This window comes from Parambassis ranga, chromosome 21, assembly GCF_900634625.1.
Source record: "Parambassis ranga chromosome 21, fParRan2.1, whole genome shotgun sequence".
Classification (NCBI taxonomy): Eukaryota; Metazoa; Chordata; class Actinopteri; family Ambassidae; genus Parambassis; species Parambassis ranga.
Window position 1 is genome coordinate 13,534,149 of NC_041041.1, and position 12,379 is coordinate 13,546,527.

A 12,379-nucleotide genomic window follows, 5' to 3' on the forward strand; every position below is an offset into this window, starting at 1 on the left:
ACGCCAACGACTGACTTAATTTGATTTGAAAGCCTTACAAGACGTCGACAGCAATCGGTGCTATGCCGACTTAAAATGTGGCTTTCATTGTTGTTGGAAGATTTGAATTTTAAGCGCTGACATTTTTGTTTTCGAGTCCGTTTCAGCTTGTACCAAAGACAGATTAGATCCCTGGTTTCTGCACTGGCCATGAATGTGGAGGGAGCCTGTCTACATAGTTTATGTTGTAGAGAGCAGACAGACTATTAAGGCCATGAAATGACAGTGGACACTGAGTGAACGGGCCATAGCCTTATTAGTTGAATGCATATTCCCATCAGTCTAACATTTCACTTTTCTCTTTTAGCTGCTTCATTTAGTGAACTTAATGGCTTCAGACACTTGTTTGCATCGATGGGATTTATCTTCGTTTTACATTTACATCCTCTTGGGAAGACAATAAACGACGTAAATCATTCATAAAAACTAAAAAAAAGGCTTCACATCCAGACAGAACGCTGGAAGAACGCACCCTTGCCTCCACTCTGCCATCCCACCACATATGAAGAAGTGTTAGCTCATGACGAGGACATATACAGTTCATGCTTTTTTCTTCCGGCACCTTTGCATGGTGCTGTGAGTTTGTGGCCGGAGACAGCCTGATGCTGCGCAGCCAGGGTATGCTGAAGAGCCGCTGCTGCGTCCTGCTTGGTGACCTGAGGGTGCTCCTGCTCGGGCCACCGGCACCGCCGACACCGCTGCCTGCGCTGACCCCCATGAGCGGCCAAGCTTCGGAAAACCATGAGACAGGCGTCACCGTCCCCGACAACAATAACACGTTAACGCGAAGCCACCAGCAAGCAGGGGACAGAAGCGCCCCACCTGCGACGGGAGCCGCCGGGCCGCCTGGTGGAGAGCGACCCGTGGCTGGCTGGGTGGATGCTGCGGAGCTGTCGGCAGCCCTGCGCGGATGCAGCAGCTCGTCTGATGACTGCTCAAAGGGCAAACTGGAGGAGAGGTTCTCTCTTACCAGCTACACGGAAAGTGGCTTCAGGACGCCTGTGTGCAGGATCTGCTTCCAGGGACCAGAGCATGTAAGTTAAGGGAACCTTTGTTTTAATCAAACGCTATACCATTCTGATGATTTGCTCTTCCAGTAGCATAGATCAAGAGCAACAAGTCTTCCTACCTGCTCTGACAAGGTGATGGGACTGTTGCTCCAGCAATCCGCTCACACTTTATGTTTACACCTAGTGGTCAAGCTTCTTTTTTTTGCAGTGTCTTGTTAGGGCTGGCACACATCTGGAGAGTCCTCTGAGCACGCAGGGATAACCCTCTGCATCCTTCCCCATCACTTGGCTTGAAAAGACAGCCATAACTAGTAGTGGGAGGATAATGAAAGACCTCGTCCCTGCAGCTGACAAGTGTGGAGGATACATAGAGATACAGTAACAACAAACACTGAGAAGTCACACTAAAGCATTATATGTGTGGAAAAAAAAATCAAATACTCGCTCTCACTCTGCACTACCTGGAAACAGAAACCTAAAAAAAGAGGCATTCAGGTTCATCGTGTTTTGTGCCTCCATCTTTGGGGCCATATTGATGAAAATGTCACACCACATCAATCAGGAGAGTGGAAATATGACTGCAATAAATAATGTTAAATTATAACAGAGAAGCAGACATTTAGCAATTTGCAGAGACATTAGTTACACTGTTTGATGGAGCTTTTCAGGACAAATTGAGGAATATGTCACACTGGTAGTCGAAGGAAAGGAGGATATAAAACCCCAGATAACTGAGGTGTGGAACATAACTTTTTTTATACAGCAGTCTGTACTCATGGTTGGCTTTCCTTTAGCCAAGCAGCAGGTTCACTGTATCATTTCACGGTCATTGCACAGTGTATCGCCTGTAATCTTTCTATGTTTCATCAACTAATTACTCCAACAGCAATTTTGTGCATCATTCCACCTCTGAGCTCTGACTTCGTAATTATCACTGACATGGGGTGAAAGACAAGGCCTACCTTGTTTTTTATTTCCCCTAATAACTCCACAGATAGTCAGCACACTACACAGTGCATACAAAGCACTGTTTTCAAAATGTGCTGTATTTCCCATGGCCTCATCCAACACATCCCATTAATGCTTCCTCAAGACATTGCAGCAAGTCAATAGCACTTGATTTCAGGCTGTCTTATCATTATGCAAGTTTTTTATCTTTCGCCGTCCTCCCTTTTCCTGTCGTCTTTGAGTTGTGGGTTTGGGTGAGGTCCAGATATGGATCTGCAGAGGTGTAAATGGCTACAAGGAGAATGAGGCTCCATTTAAAAAAGAGAGAGATGAGTGGACTCTCCGTGTGTCACTGTGCGATACTGGCAGTGAGGACATTAGTTATCCTCTATTCTCTCTTAGCCTCCAGGATGTCACATAGACCAAGGCAGCCAGTATCTGATCTGACAATCCACCTCCAAAACATTTCCATCCCCAAGGCTGAGAAAGTCAAGACAGAGTAAAGAAGGGATGTAGCTTTCTTCAAGCATCCCCTGATAGGAGGGCCTTGAGTGTCTCATAGGGGCAACCATTGGAAAGTGATTGCACTGTGATTTAAAGTAATACATTTGAGAAATCAAATGCTTGTGTTCAGTGTTTTTGGTGCCATTTTTTTCACAGCCAGAGGTCTGCTGTTTTTGAGAATAGGATTACATCTAAATGTATCAGAGTGTTATCGGTCACCATACATACATCCCTTTAGATGCAAACAAAGGAGTGTATGAAACCCCTGCTTTGCGATAAAGCTCATAAATCCGACAATATACAGTGAAAAGAAAAAAGGAATTTCAAACTGTGGAGATTTTTCTCCATCTTTTCAAGGCCAGTATGATTACCTCAACCAGTAACTCTATCAATGTGTATATTCTGTTGGAATCACATAATGCACAGAATATGAAACAGCTGAGCCAATATCAGATAAAATAATATAAATTCATACATTTTACCTCCGTGCAGTTCAGGATATTTATCTACTTTTTATTTAAACAGCAATGTCGAGACATATTTCAATCCGCTATACTCTTTTATTTAGCTAAAGGTCAGCAGGAGGCTGTACAGAGAGCTCTGTCTGGCTTTCTTGCATGGAGCGTTGGCTTTATTCAGGCTTGTGCTTATCAGACTTAATCACCGTCTAGAAAAAGAAATGTCTTTGCTTTATATATTTAGATCACAGCAATTTCTAGGAAATATTTATTAAGATGAAAAGCAACACTGTGAACTGTTTCCATGTGTGAAGGATCCAGAAGTGTCATGACCTATTACACTGAAGAGCCCTTTGGGGGGGTGTTCACTTCAGCTGTTGAACTACACAAGTCTCAGTTGCTTAGAAAAATATGTGTGCTTTTCCTCCTAAATTGTAACACAGATAATGCACTTGCACAGTGCGTTTGTCTGAGGCACAATGAGAAGCCTTGAGGGTTTAAGTTAGCATCTTTCTTTCTATACGGCCCCACAGAGCAGAGGCACTAAGCTCTCTGTGGTCCATCATACTGCTCTGCCATTTGTCGGGAATGGGGTATAAACAAGTTATGTAAGCCAAATTTTTTGGCTTTATGTCTATAGACAGGAGCTGTGAGTGATTCATAAACTTAAATTAGAAACCTTAGTTTGCCTTTTATTCACCTTTAAAGATCTGTCTCTGCAAATGTTCCTGTAGAAATCTAAAGTAGAAATTCAGTTCACTTGGTCCCCTATTCCCCACATCTTATCTAAGGTTTATCAGATGACTGACAGTTTTTACAGGATAGATGATTGTGTCCTTAATATTTCTGGCCTTTGTAAAAAGCACTTTCGTTTGAGATAGTGAGTTTATTATGCCACAATTTCCCCTCTCCTGGAGTTAATGGAGTTCACTTGCATTGATTCCAGGCCCCTAAAAAAATTGGAATCGCCATGTTGTTATATACATTGGGAGAGGATTCATTTTTGGGATAATGCAGCTCAGAGAAATGGAATGACACAGCCAGTGTCATCAGACGTCTGATCTTCATAATGTATCTTTTTTTGTGATTCTTGCTGTTTGATCAACAAAAGGACATTTAGTTGTCACTTTGGGTATGTGTGGGCTGCAGTGTCACGTTTGTTATCAGTCTCTCTTGCTCTCTCTCCAGCCTCAGTTGTATCGCAGTGATCTAGGTTTCAGCTCTTGGCTGCGATCAGGCCAGTCACAGTGAGTGGCTTGAGTCCCACTGGACACGACAGAAGTGTTCTGGTGCTCCTGCCAATACACTCCCACCCTGGCCATCTGTAGATGGGCCTTTTCTCCTCTAACTCCCTGCTTTTTCATCCCGTCTTTTCAACCGGGGTGCTGCTCCGTCTGTCAGAGATGTCAGCACAATAACAGAAACTTATACTGTCTTTTTTAAACTGTGCTTTTTCTTTTTCAATCTCTCAGTTCAGAGAGAGAGAGGGAATTAACAATACCTCTGAAATATAATGTCTCAGCTTAAATAGGAGAGGAGATTTCTTGCAGCAGAGAGGGTTGGCTAATTTATTTTCTCATTCACTACAGGCTTTTTTTTAAAAAACAGTCCCATTAAGATTAAAATATCTATACAAGAAGGCCCTGCTATGAATTTTATTGAGCCAACTTTCTTAAGTGCAGGTCAGGACCTAAAAGCGGTGGCAGGCCTTCATCTTTTGGGGTCATCATCAATATCCAATATGACAAGCCTTGTAATATATTTTAATGAGCTCAGGGATTACTGTGAGAGATTGTAAAACGGGTCCTCAGGCTAAATAAAGAAGAAGACAAGTGGCTGGTGTAGAATATGGCTGAGCACATGTTGCTGTTATGTGAAATCTGTGGCAGAGAAGTATGCCTCATAGCGCAAGTCACCATCTTTCACCAGGACAAATCAAAGTGAAGTGAAGCAATAGTAAGAGGTAATAGTATGACATGGGACACACAGTCTCCTGGGTGATCTAAAATTGTGTTAACATCAGTCATGCATGTTGTTTTAGGCGGTCTGCCAGTACTGTATATATGTGTGAAGCTGTGTTAAAGCCTCCAGTGGTACTAAATGTAGAGAACACTGTAGAAAGGATTTATGGAGGAGTGTGGAGGAAAAAACAAAATGCTTTATTTTCTGAAATCTCGTCACACCCAACTTGAAAAGCATATTGGAAAAATAAGACTACTACATGTCAGCTCTGAGCAGTGATTTCTTTCAGTAATACTTTTCACAAGGTTCAAGAGTTCATGTAGCCTGATATCACACAGAATAGTCAGCTCGTTTGTCAACCACTCAACTCAACTCTTCGGAGTGGACTGATTCAAACATTTGGACCCAGGCTACAGTCTGTTTGATCATGCAAAACTTAAACTTGCTCGAGTTTTTCTGCAGTAAGGGTCATGATTCATTAAACTCTTATCTTCTTGAAGAATAATTGTAGTGCCACCAAGAGGTTAAACACACAATGCAAGCATCGCTATTCTGCTTTTTCGCTGACATCCATCACAGCTGTCACCAGCTGACACAGGGGATTTGAAATGCCTTTAGTTATACTGACGTACTGACTGACTGACGATGAGTTTGAAGATGTCACACTATGATGACCTGTATGTCAAGCAATTCTACAGAAAATGCCTCAAAACCTTGTTTAAAATTCACCCCAAACTGCCTGAGAAATGAGACTCAACATCTTATCTATTAAGGAGCGCAAACGGAATAAAAGCAGCAGAGGACAGAGGGAGGAGGGAGGGAGGGAGGAAGAGCTTCTATTTGGTCTGAGATGTAAATGAATATGTGTGTCATAGCTCCATTCATTGTAAGAGATGCTATATTATTGTAACTTTAGCACAGGATTTTGCAGCTTCTGCTCTTCCACAGAAGCTGCCAGTGCCAAATCCTCCAATTTCAAAGGTACCAGTAATCAAACCTGTCATTCTCAAATAAACTGATGCTCTGCTATAATGGCTCTGCACATCCAGTGTGTGTGTGTGTGTATGAATTCTTGCCCAACTATGCACAAAAAGCCCACTGGACAAAACAACAAGCCAGCTCAAAGAAATATAACATGTGTGAGTGGTGTTAGATATTTCTGCTATAGACGTTAAGTCATGAAAAGAGAAACATATTTTTGTAGACAGCAGTATTTTCTTTAAGTTTAGCTGGAAATGTAACACCAGCATGGATCTGCTTAATATTTTGGTGTTGAATTTGAGTGAATTATGAAAAAAGTGGATTATTGACTGACTGCTTTGTTTGTTCTGCAGGGGGAGCTCCTGAGCCCGTGTCGGTGCAGCGGGTCAGTACGCTGCACCCATCAGCCCTGCCTCATCAAATGGATCAGCGAGAGAGGTTCCTGGGCCTGCGAGCTGTGCTACTACAAATATCAGGTCATTGCCATCAGCACTAAGAACCCCTTACAGGTAAAGAGCACCACTGTATGAAGAAAACATAGCAAAACAAAGCATTTTATTTTGAAAATCCAGAAACCATATAGTTTTAGCAGCAATAAATTAATAAATAACTATAAACCATCTTTTGTTCCCCCCTCTGATTGTCAGGACAGAAAGATTGCAGAATCAAAATGTCTCCCATCATTACACTTTTGCTGATGTGAGACTTTTTGGTTATGTTTCATTTTGCTGGAGTCTCAGGTTTAGGTGTAACGGCCTATAAATCTGACAATCAGCCAGATTAAATTTTTCTTGCCGTTTCTGTGTGTTTGTGCTCTTCTGGGATCTATAAAGACAAAAGAGAAATTGCAACAACTAAGCCTTGCTGTGTCTTCTTGCAGTGGCAGGCCATCTCCCTGACAGTGATAGAGAAAGTGCAGATAGCAGCAGCCATCTTGGGCTCCTTGTTCCTGATGGCGAGTATCTCCTGGCTGGTGTGGTCTTCTTTCAGCCCATCGGCCCGCTGGCAGCGTCAAGATCTGCTTTTCCAGATCTGCTACGGGATGTACGGCTTCATGGATGTCGTCTGCATTGGTGAGGCATTCTTTACCTAATGCGCCTTTTTATGAAGGAGCAATGAAGGAGCAATGAAGGAGCAATGTTTCCATTCTGGTCAAATTAAGGTGCATTGAACAGGCAGCAGTGAATGTCACCAGTGTTCAGCAGAATCACAATCAGACAATCAGCCAATAATCTCAACCATGTAGTGGACTAATTCCAATCAGTGCTGAGTGTAGGTTCATGATCGATGGCATAATTGATTATCAGTTTTTCTGTGAATGGCCTTATCATATTTATATTAATGTTAAAAAATGAATAATGGCTAAAATGATGAAAAATGAATTATCTTTCATTGCATAAGAAAACCTGCAAAAAATCTGGAGGACCAACTAAGAAAAATAAATTAATAAATTAAAGCATTTTCAAGTCTTTTCTGAACTTTTTCTGGGTGTCCAGATTTATAGCGTCAGGCTTTAAGTCAGCTGTCTTCATCTGCTGCTTGAGGGCACACATGTTTTTTGGTGAGACATGTGATGGCATCTCACATTAAGAAAAGTCTAACCCCCACACTGCAGCAGACAGCAAGGTGAGAGGAAGAGGAGATTGATTGTCTCCGGTCTGCTGGCAGGGACTGACTGTGGAGTTGTTAACTCTGCACTTTACAGAGATTAACTTGTCACCTGCTAGATGTTAAAGAGCAAAGACCTGATTTTCACTTCACTATGAAGATCGCATGGGAGAGGAGAGGTAGCTGTGGCTTACATCATTCAGCTGTATAATATATTGATAAGTAGGAGCATCACTACAAAACAAAAGCAGTTTTGAAAATAAGTTGAGGATTAAGGATGTTAATATCAAGCCAGGCTTTTCTTATTATTTAATGTCCTCTCAAAAGGAAGAAAAGACGTAAATTCCCTTTTTCACAGTGACCTTAGTCCACTTCCTGTAGTTACTTTTTCACACCACATTTCATATTAATAAGCATTTATTGAACAAAGCCTTTACTCTCTGCTTTAAAGTGTCTAGATATTCTTATAACCCTATTAGTGTTTGATAAACCTTGTATTGAATATCTATATAAACACTAAATAAACTGTGCGTACCTTATTTCCTTTTACATTACTTTAATAAGGAAAAAATGCAGCAAAATCTTGGAGCACAAGCATCTGTTGTTACAGATGGATTTCAATTTTCCAGATACTGACTTCAATGAACATAAATCAATAAGCAATTTCGAACTGAGATAAGACATTATTGAACAACCTCAGATAGCAGACGCATCATTTTCGCTAGTCTAAATCTAAAAATTGCGAGTATGGCTGCGTGATAAGTCGAGCCATGTCTCTGCTTTTTCTAAGAAATAGAGATCTTTTATTAGGGGTCATGGTGCAGTAAAGATGACCTGTTTTGTTCTGCTACTGTCTCAGGTAATACTTTCTGCATGCTTTAACACAATAAATCTCATACATACGGTATCTCTATTTGTTGTGATTAGGACTGCTGCCAGACAGGGATATTGTCTAACTGAGGCTTTGGTTTTCACAGCACTAATTGTCCACGAGGGTCCGTCTGTGTTTCGAATCTTCCACCGCTGGCAGGCTGTAAACCAGCAGTGGAAGGTCCTGAACTATGATAAGTCTATGGACAGCGATGACCAGAAGGACACCACTGTGGACAGGACTCAGCCCAGCCAGGGCTACCAGACTGGGATAGGAGTGTCAACCTCCACCTCCTCACTGATGGTGGTGGCTTCCACAGCTGCAGGCTCCACATCCACAACTGTGGTGACGGCCACTGGAGGACTGGGAACACATATGGACCCCAGCAGTGGCAGTGTGGTGCCAGACCAACACTGCCCATACAACATCCTCCACCTGCTCAGCCACCTGAGGCAGCCAGAGGCCCGCAGCCCACCCAGCAATAGCACAAGAGAGCTGGTCATGAGAGTCACTACAGTCTGAGGAGTCAGTTGAGGCCTTATCTCACACGGAGGTGAAAGATTAATGAACCAGCTGACAGTCAGAAAAACAGTCCCATCTTACTGCACTGGATTAATACCATGTTCTTGTTTGTTTCAAAATGCATCTCTGATGTCCTTACATTGATTGAATAAAAGTTGAAGTTGTTTGATTTGCAGAACTGGTCGGAATTATTTTACATAAAATGCATAGTGTATAAAGTGTGTATGGATCTGCAGAACTGTTTTATTTTTACAATACAAGTTCAGCACCGAGCAGTGCTTTACATACTCTACAAACCTCATACAAACCACCATGTTACACCTGTTGTGTAATTTTAGGGACAACATTCAGTTTACAGTTTACTCCTGTGTTAAAGGTTTCTGTGACAGTGTATTAGTAAGTAATTAGTAAGTAAGTGTGTTAGTGTATTAGTAAGTAAATCTTTGTGCATGTGTTATTTTCTCACTTATTACACTATATTGACCTAAGTGTGACTAAAAAATGCCAAAAGGAACAAGGTGATTGATAAGTCTGTGTTTTATATATATATATATATATATATATAGTGTGATGTGCCATGGACCTTGAGAAAGTGTTGTTCCAGTGACATCATCATCATCACTGCATGATTCACTTCCTTCCGTCAGCCCACAAACGCATCACCTATTAGAGCAACAACAGAATGTCATCCTTAAAATGAGGAATAATAATTTATTTCAGAAACCTGATGTCAGAGAGAACATTACTGTGACAAGGATTTAACTGTGGTAAACCGACAGCCTGAAATCAGTTGTAAACTTCATTTTCTTCCCATGCTACATGAATGCAGGTTTGATGAAAGAGAAGGTGATTTTCTCTGCACTGTCTTTGATGATGGGCTTTTTTTTCTTTCTTTCTTTCTTTTTTTTCCTACATTTTCTTTTCAGGCATCATTTTGTGATTTCTGTTGATTGTAGGAAGTGTATTGAACACGCATTTTCTCCTTTTGGTGAACTTTTTTTCTGAGGTGCTTTCACAGTGTTTCTAACAATGCATCAGAACAATGGAGAGACGCTGTAGTAAAGAAAGTCATCAGCTACAGCCTGTTTAATTGCTCCTGCCAGTATCCATTAGGCTCATATTCATGTTCACATTTGGCTCACAAAAGCAGTGACCCCACCCCCCCACCACCACCACCACCACCACCGCCATCACCACCACCACCACCGCCATCACCACCACCTCCATCTCTTCTTGGCTCTCAGACTCAGATATGCTCTTTGATATTTTCTTCATGGCTCTTGTTTCATGTCCATGAAAGATCTTTTTTTTGTCTCGGGGGCAGCAGATCTTTAAAGCATGTTGTGGGAGGGAAGAAACACTGTTAAAAACATCAACAACATGTGGTTGTAGAGATGGGCGGGGTACAAACTGACATAGAGACACGCAACAAATAATATAACCTTAATGTGCACCCTCTCATTTTATAAAAAATATTTTGATTCTAAGTTGCTCTGGCTCGGATGCCTTCAAGTCTTTTCCAGCATGCATCCCATTAAACCACATCATTAGCTGAGAAATGCATCAGATATGAATGATATGGATTCATTTAAGCTGTAGCTAATGTCAGGTTGATCAATACACTGTTTTAGATTTAGAAATAGTCACAGTGCATTATCAGAGCTTTCCTGTTTGTTGCCTTCAGTATTGTTTTAATGAATCTCTGCCTAACCTTGGTGGATGTGCCATTTGGCGCTCCTGCTCCCTCCTATCTGCTTAGCTGTCATAATCAAACATCAGGAGTACAGTATCTGCAGAGAATCAGGTAGCTTCAGGATTTTTTTTCTGCTGAATTATTTAAGCCATGAAGTGCTGATATCAATGGGGTGGGAGCTGCTGTATATAACCAACTTGCAAGGAGCTGCGAGGTTGCACAGAGTTCACCGTGAATCTGCTTGCTCAGTTCTCTTCACACCTTGTCTCTTTGAATTCACAGGCGCACACACCTAGTTTTGATAAAACACAATGAAAAAAAAACACAACTGGAATTCATTATTTCTCCAGGCTTGATGTAGGTTTGTGTCTCTTTACACACAGGTAAAGATTATTATCATTAACAATATATTCAGATTCAGCTTCAGTAGCTGTTGCTGGGGCACATTTGCATGTAATGTTATATTTCCCATCTCTTTTAACAATGCACACATCTGGATTTTAGCATTATTTACATTATAACATGGTGTCTTCCATACTGTTCTCCCATCAGAAAAAAAGTGTATTTTTTAATATGAAGTATGCTCTAGGTGCTTTAAATAACTCAAGTCCCTCTGATCCTTATGATCCTTAAAGCAGTGCACTTCTACAGTATCTTCTCTTTGTAAGTCCTGACTCACTTGAAGTGTCGTCTTTCTTCTGCAGCACTGTAGTAAAACTATTGCTTTCATTTGCAGAAAAATGACCCAAAAAATGACTGTTGCAAACTGAATACATTGCATTCAGCTAATATGCCATCCATGCAGTTTGTCTGTAGTCTGAATCACATGGGGGGATCATTCAAATCCCTGCAACTTCTTCCAACACTGAAGATGAAAGGAGTGCATTCTGAGAGTCAATGAAAAATGAGTTTGATTCTTTTTTCTCTCTGAATGCTGAGATTTACTGACAGCATATCTGTCCTCCTTCTCTAACTACTCATTCCCTGTTCAGGAACAGAGGCTGCTGCAGCCTGACAAGGCATTCACTGGGCATTCTCTCTCTCTGTGAATTTAAAGGGTACAGTTTGACTGTGGGTGGAGACCAGAGGTCTCAGAGGAGACCTACAGAGAGAGAGAGAGAATGTTAACAGGAAATCTAGATCAGAGATTGACGCCATGGATAGACGTGTCTGAGATCAACAGAAACAAACATACCTTCATCTGCGATCTTTCCCAATGTTTCGATTTTTATGAGAGAGGAACCGATTTGAGCTGCACTTCACTTGTCAGCTGTGATCATCAGTAATAGAAATAACTCCCAGAGACATGCACGTATATGCATACAGCTTGTGTTCGCCCCCTGGTGGCTAATTCATACACTGCTCGACATCTTGCACAACAGAGGCTCTTTTAGTGATGTTCACACAGAGGTGTCAAAATATGAGGTGTGAGCAGAGATTTAAAGGTCTGTAACGAGGCACCTTCAGCACTGCCGTAACTGTAAGAAGGGATGCCAACTGTAACAGATTTTTCCTGCCTGTGTGATAGTGACACAGTGTAAAATGTTAATTGCCACTGACTCAGTATTAGTTTTTTTTTTCACTAATTGTGAAATGAGTTATAATCTATAACTATAATGTAAATTTGGAATTTGGAATGTACATTAATATTGGATAATTAGTCAAAGCTGATGCATGTTTCAAATAAGTTGTTCTCATAAGTTGCAGAATAACCCAACATAGTTGCATGTATTCCAGTATGTGGTCACAAACATTAAATTATATATATTATTTATATGTGCAC

The 12,379-nt window shown here is 41.3% G+C and overlaps 1 protein-coding gene across 1 annotated transcript; it reads left to right on the top strand.

Annotated features, from left to right (window-relative positions):
* The first annotated feature begins 641 nt into the window (after positions 1 to 641).
* On the top strand, positions 642 to 8,903 carry marchf4b (membrane associated ring-CH-type finger 4b). Its single transcript, XM_028394090.1, has 4 exons — positions 642 to 1,073; positions 6,256 to 6,411; positions 6,783 to 6,975; positions 8,488 to 8,903. The coding sequence occupies exons 1-4, from the start codon at positions 642 to 644 to the stop codon at positions 8,901 to 8,903; spliced, it is 1,197 nt and encodes a 398-aa protein (XP_028249891.1).
* The last annotated feature ends 3,476 nt before the right edge of the window (positions 8,904 to 12,379 follow it).

Bases quoted from the DNA above. Each gene is read 5' to 3' on its own strand.
- marchf4b (XM_028394090.1), top strand. From the start codon at position 642: ATGCTGCGCAGCCAGGGTATGCTGAAGAGCCGCTGCTGCGTCCTGCTT. The intron at 1,074-6,255 runs GTAAGTTAAGGG...TTTGTTCTGCAG, and splicing joins GCTTCCAGGGACCAGAGCAT to GGGGAGCTCCTGAGCCCGTG. The intron at 6,412-6,782 runs GTAAAGAGCACC...GTCTTCTTGCAG, and splicing joins GCACTAAGAACCCCTTACAG to TGGCAGGCCATCTCCCTGAC.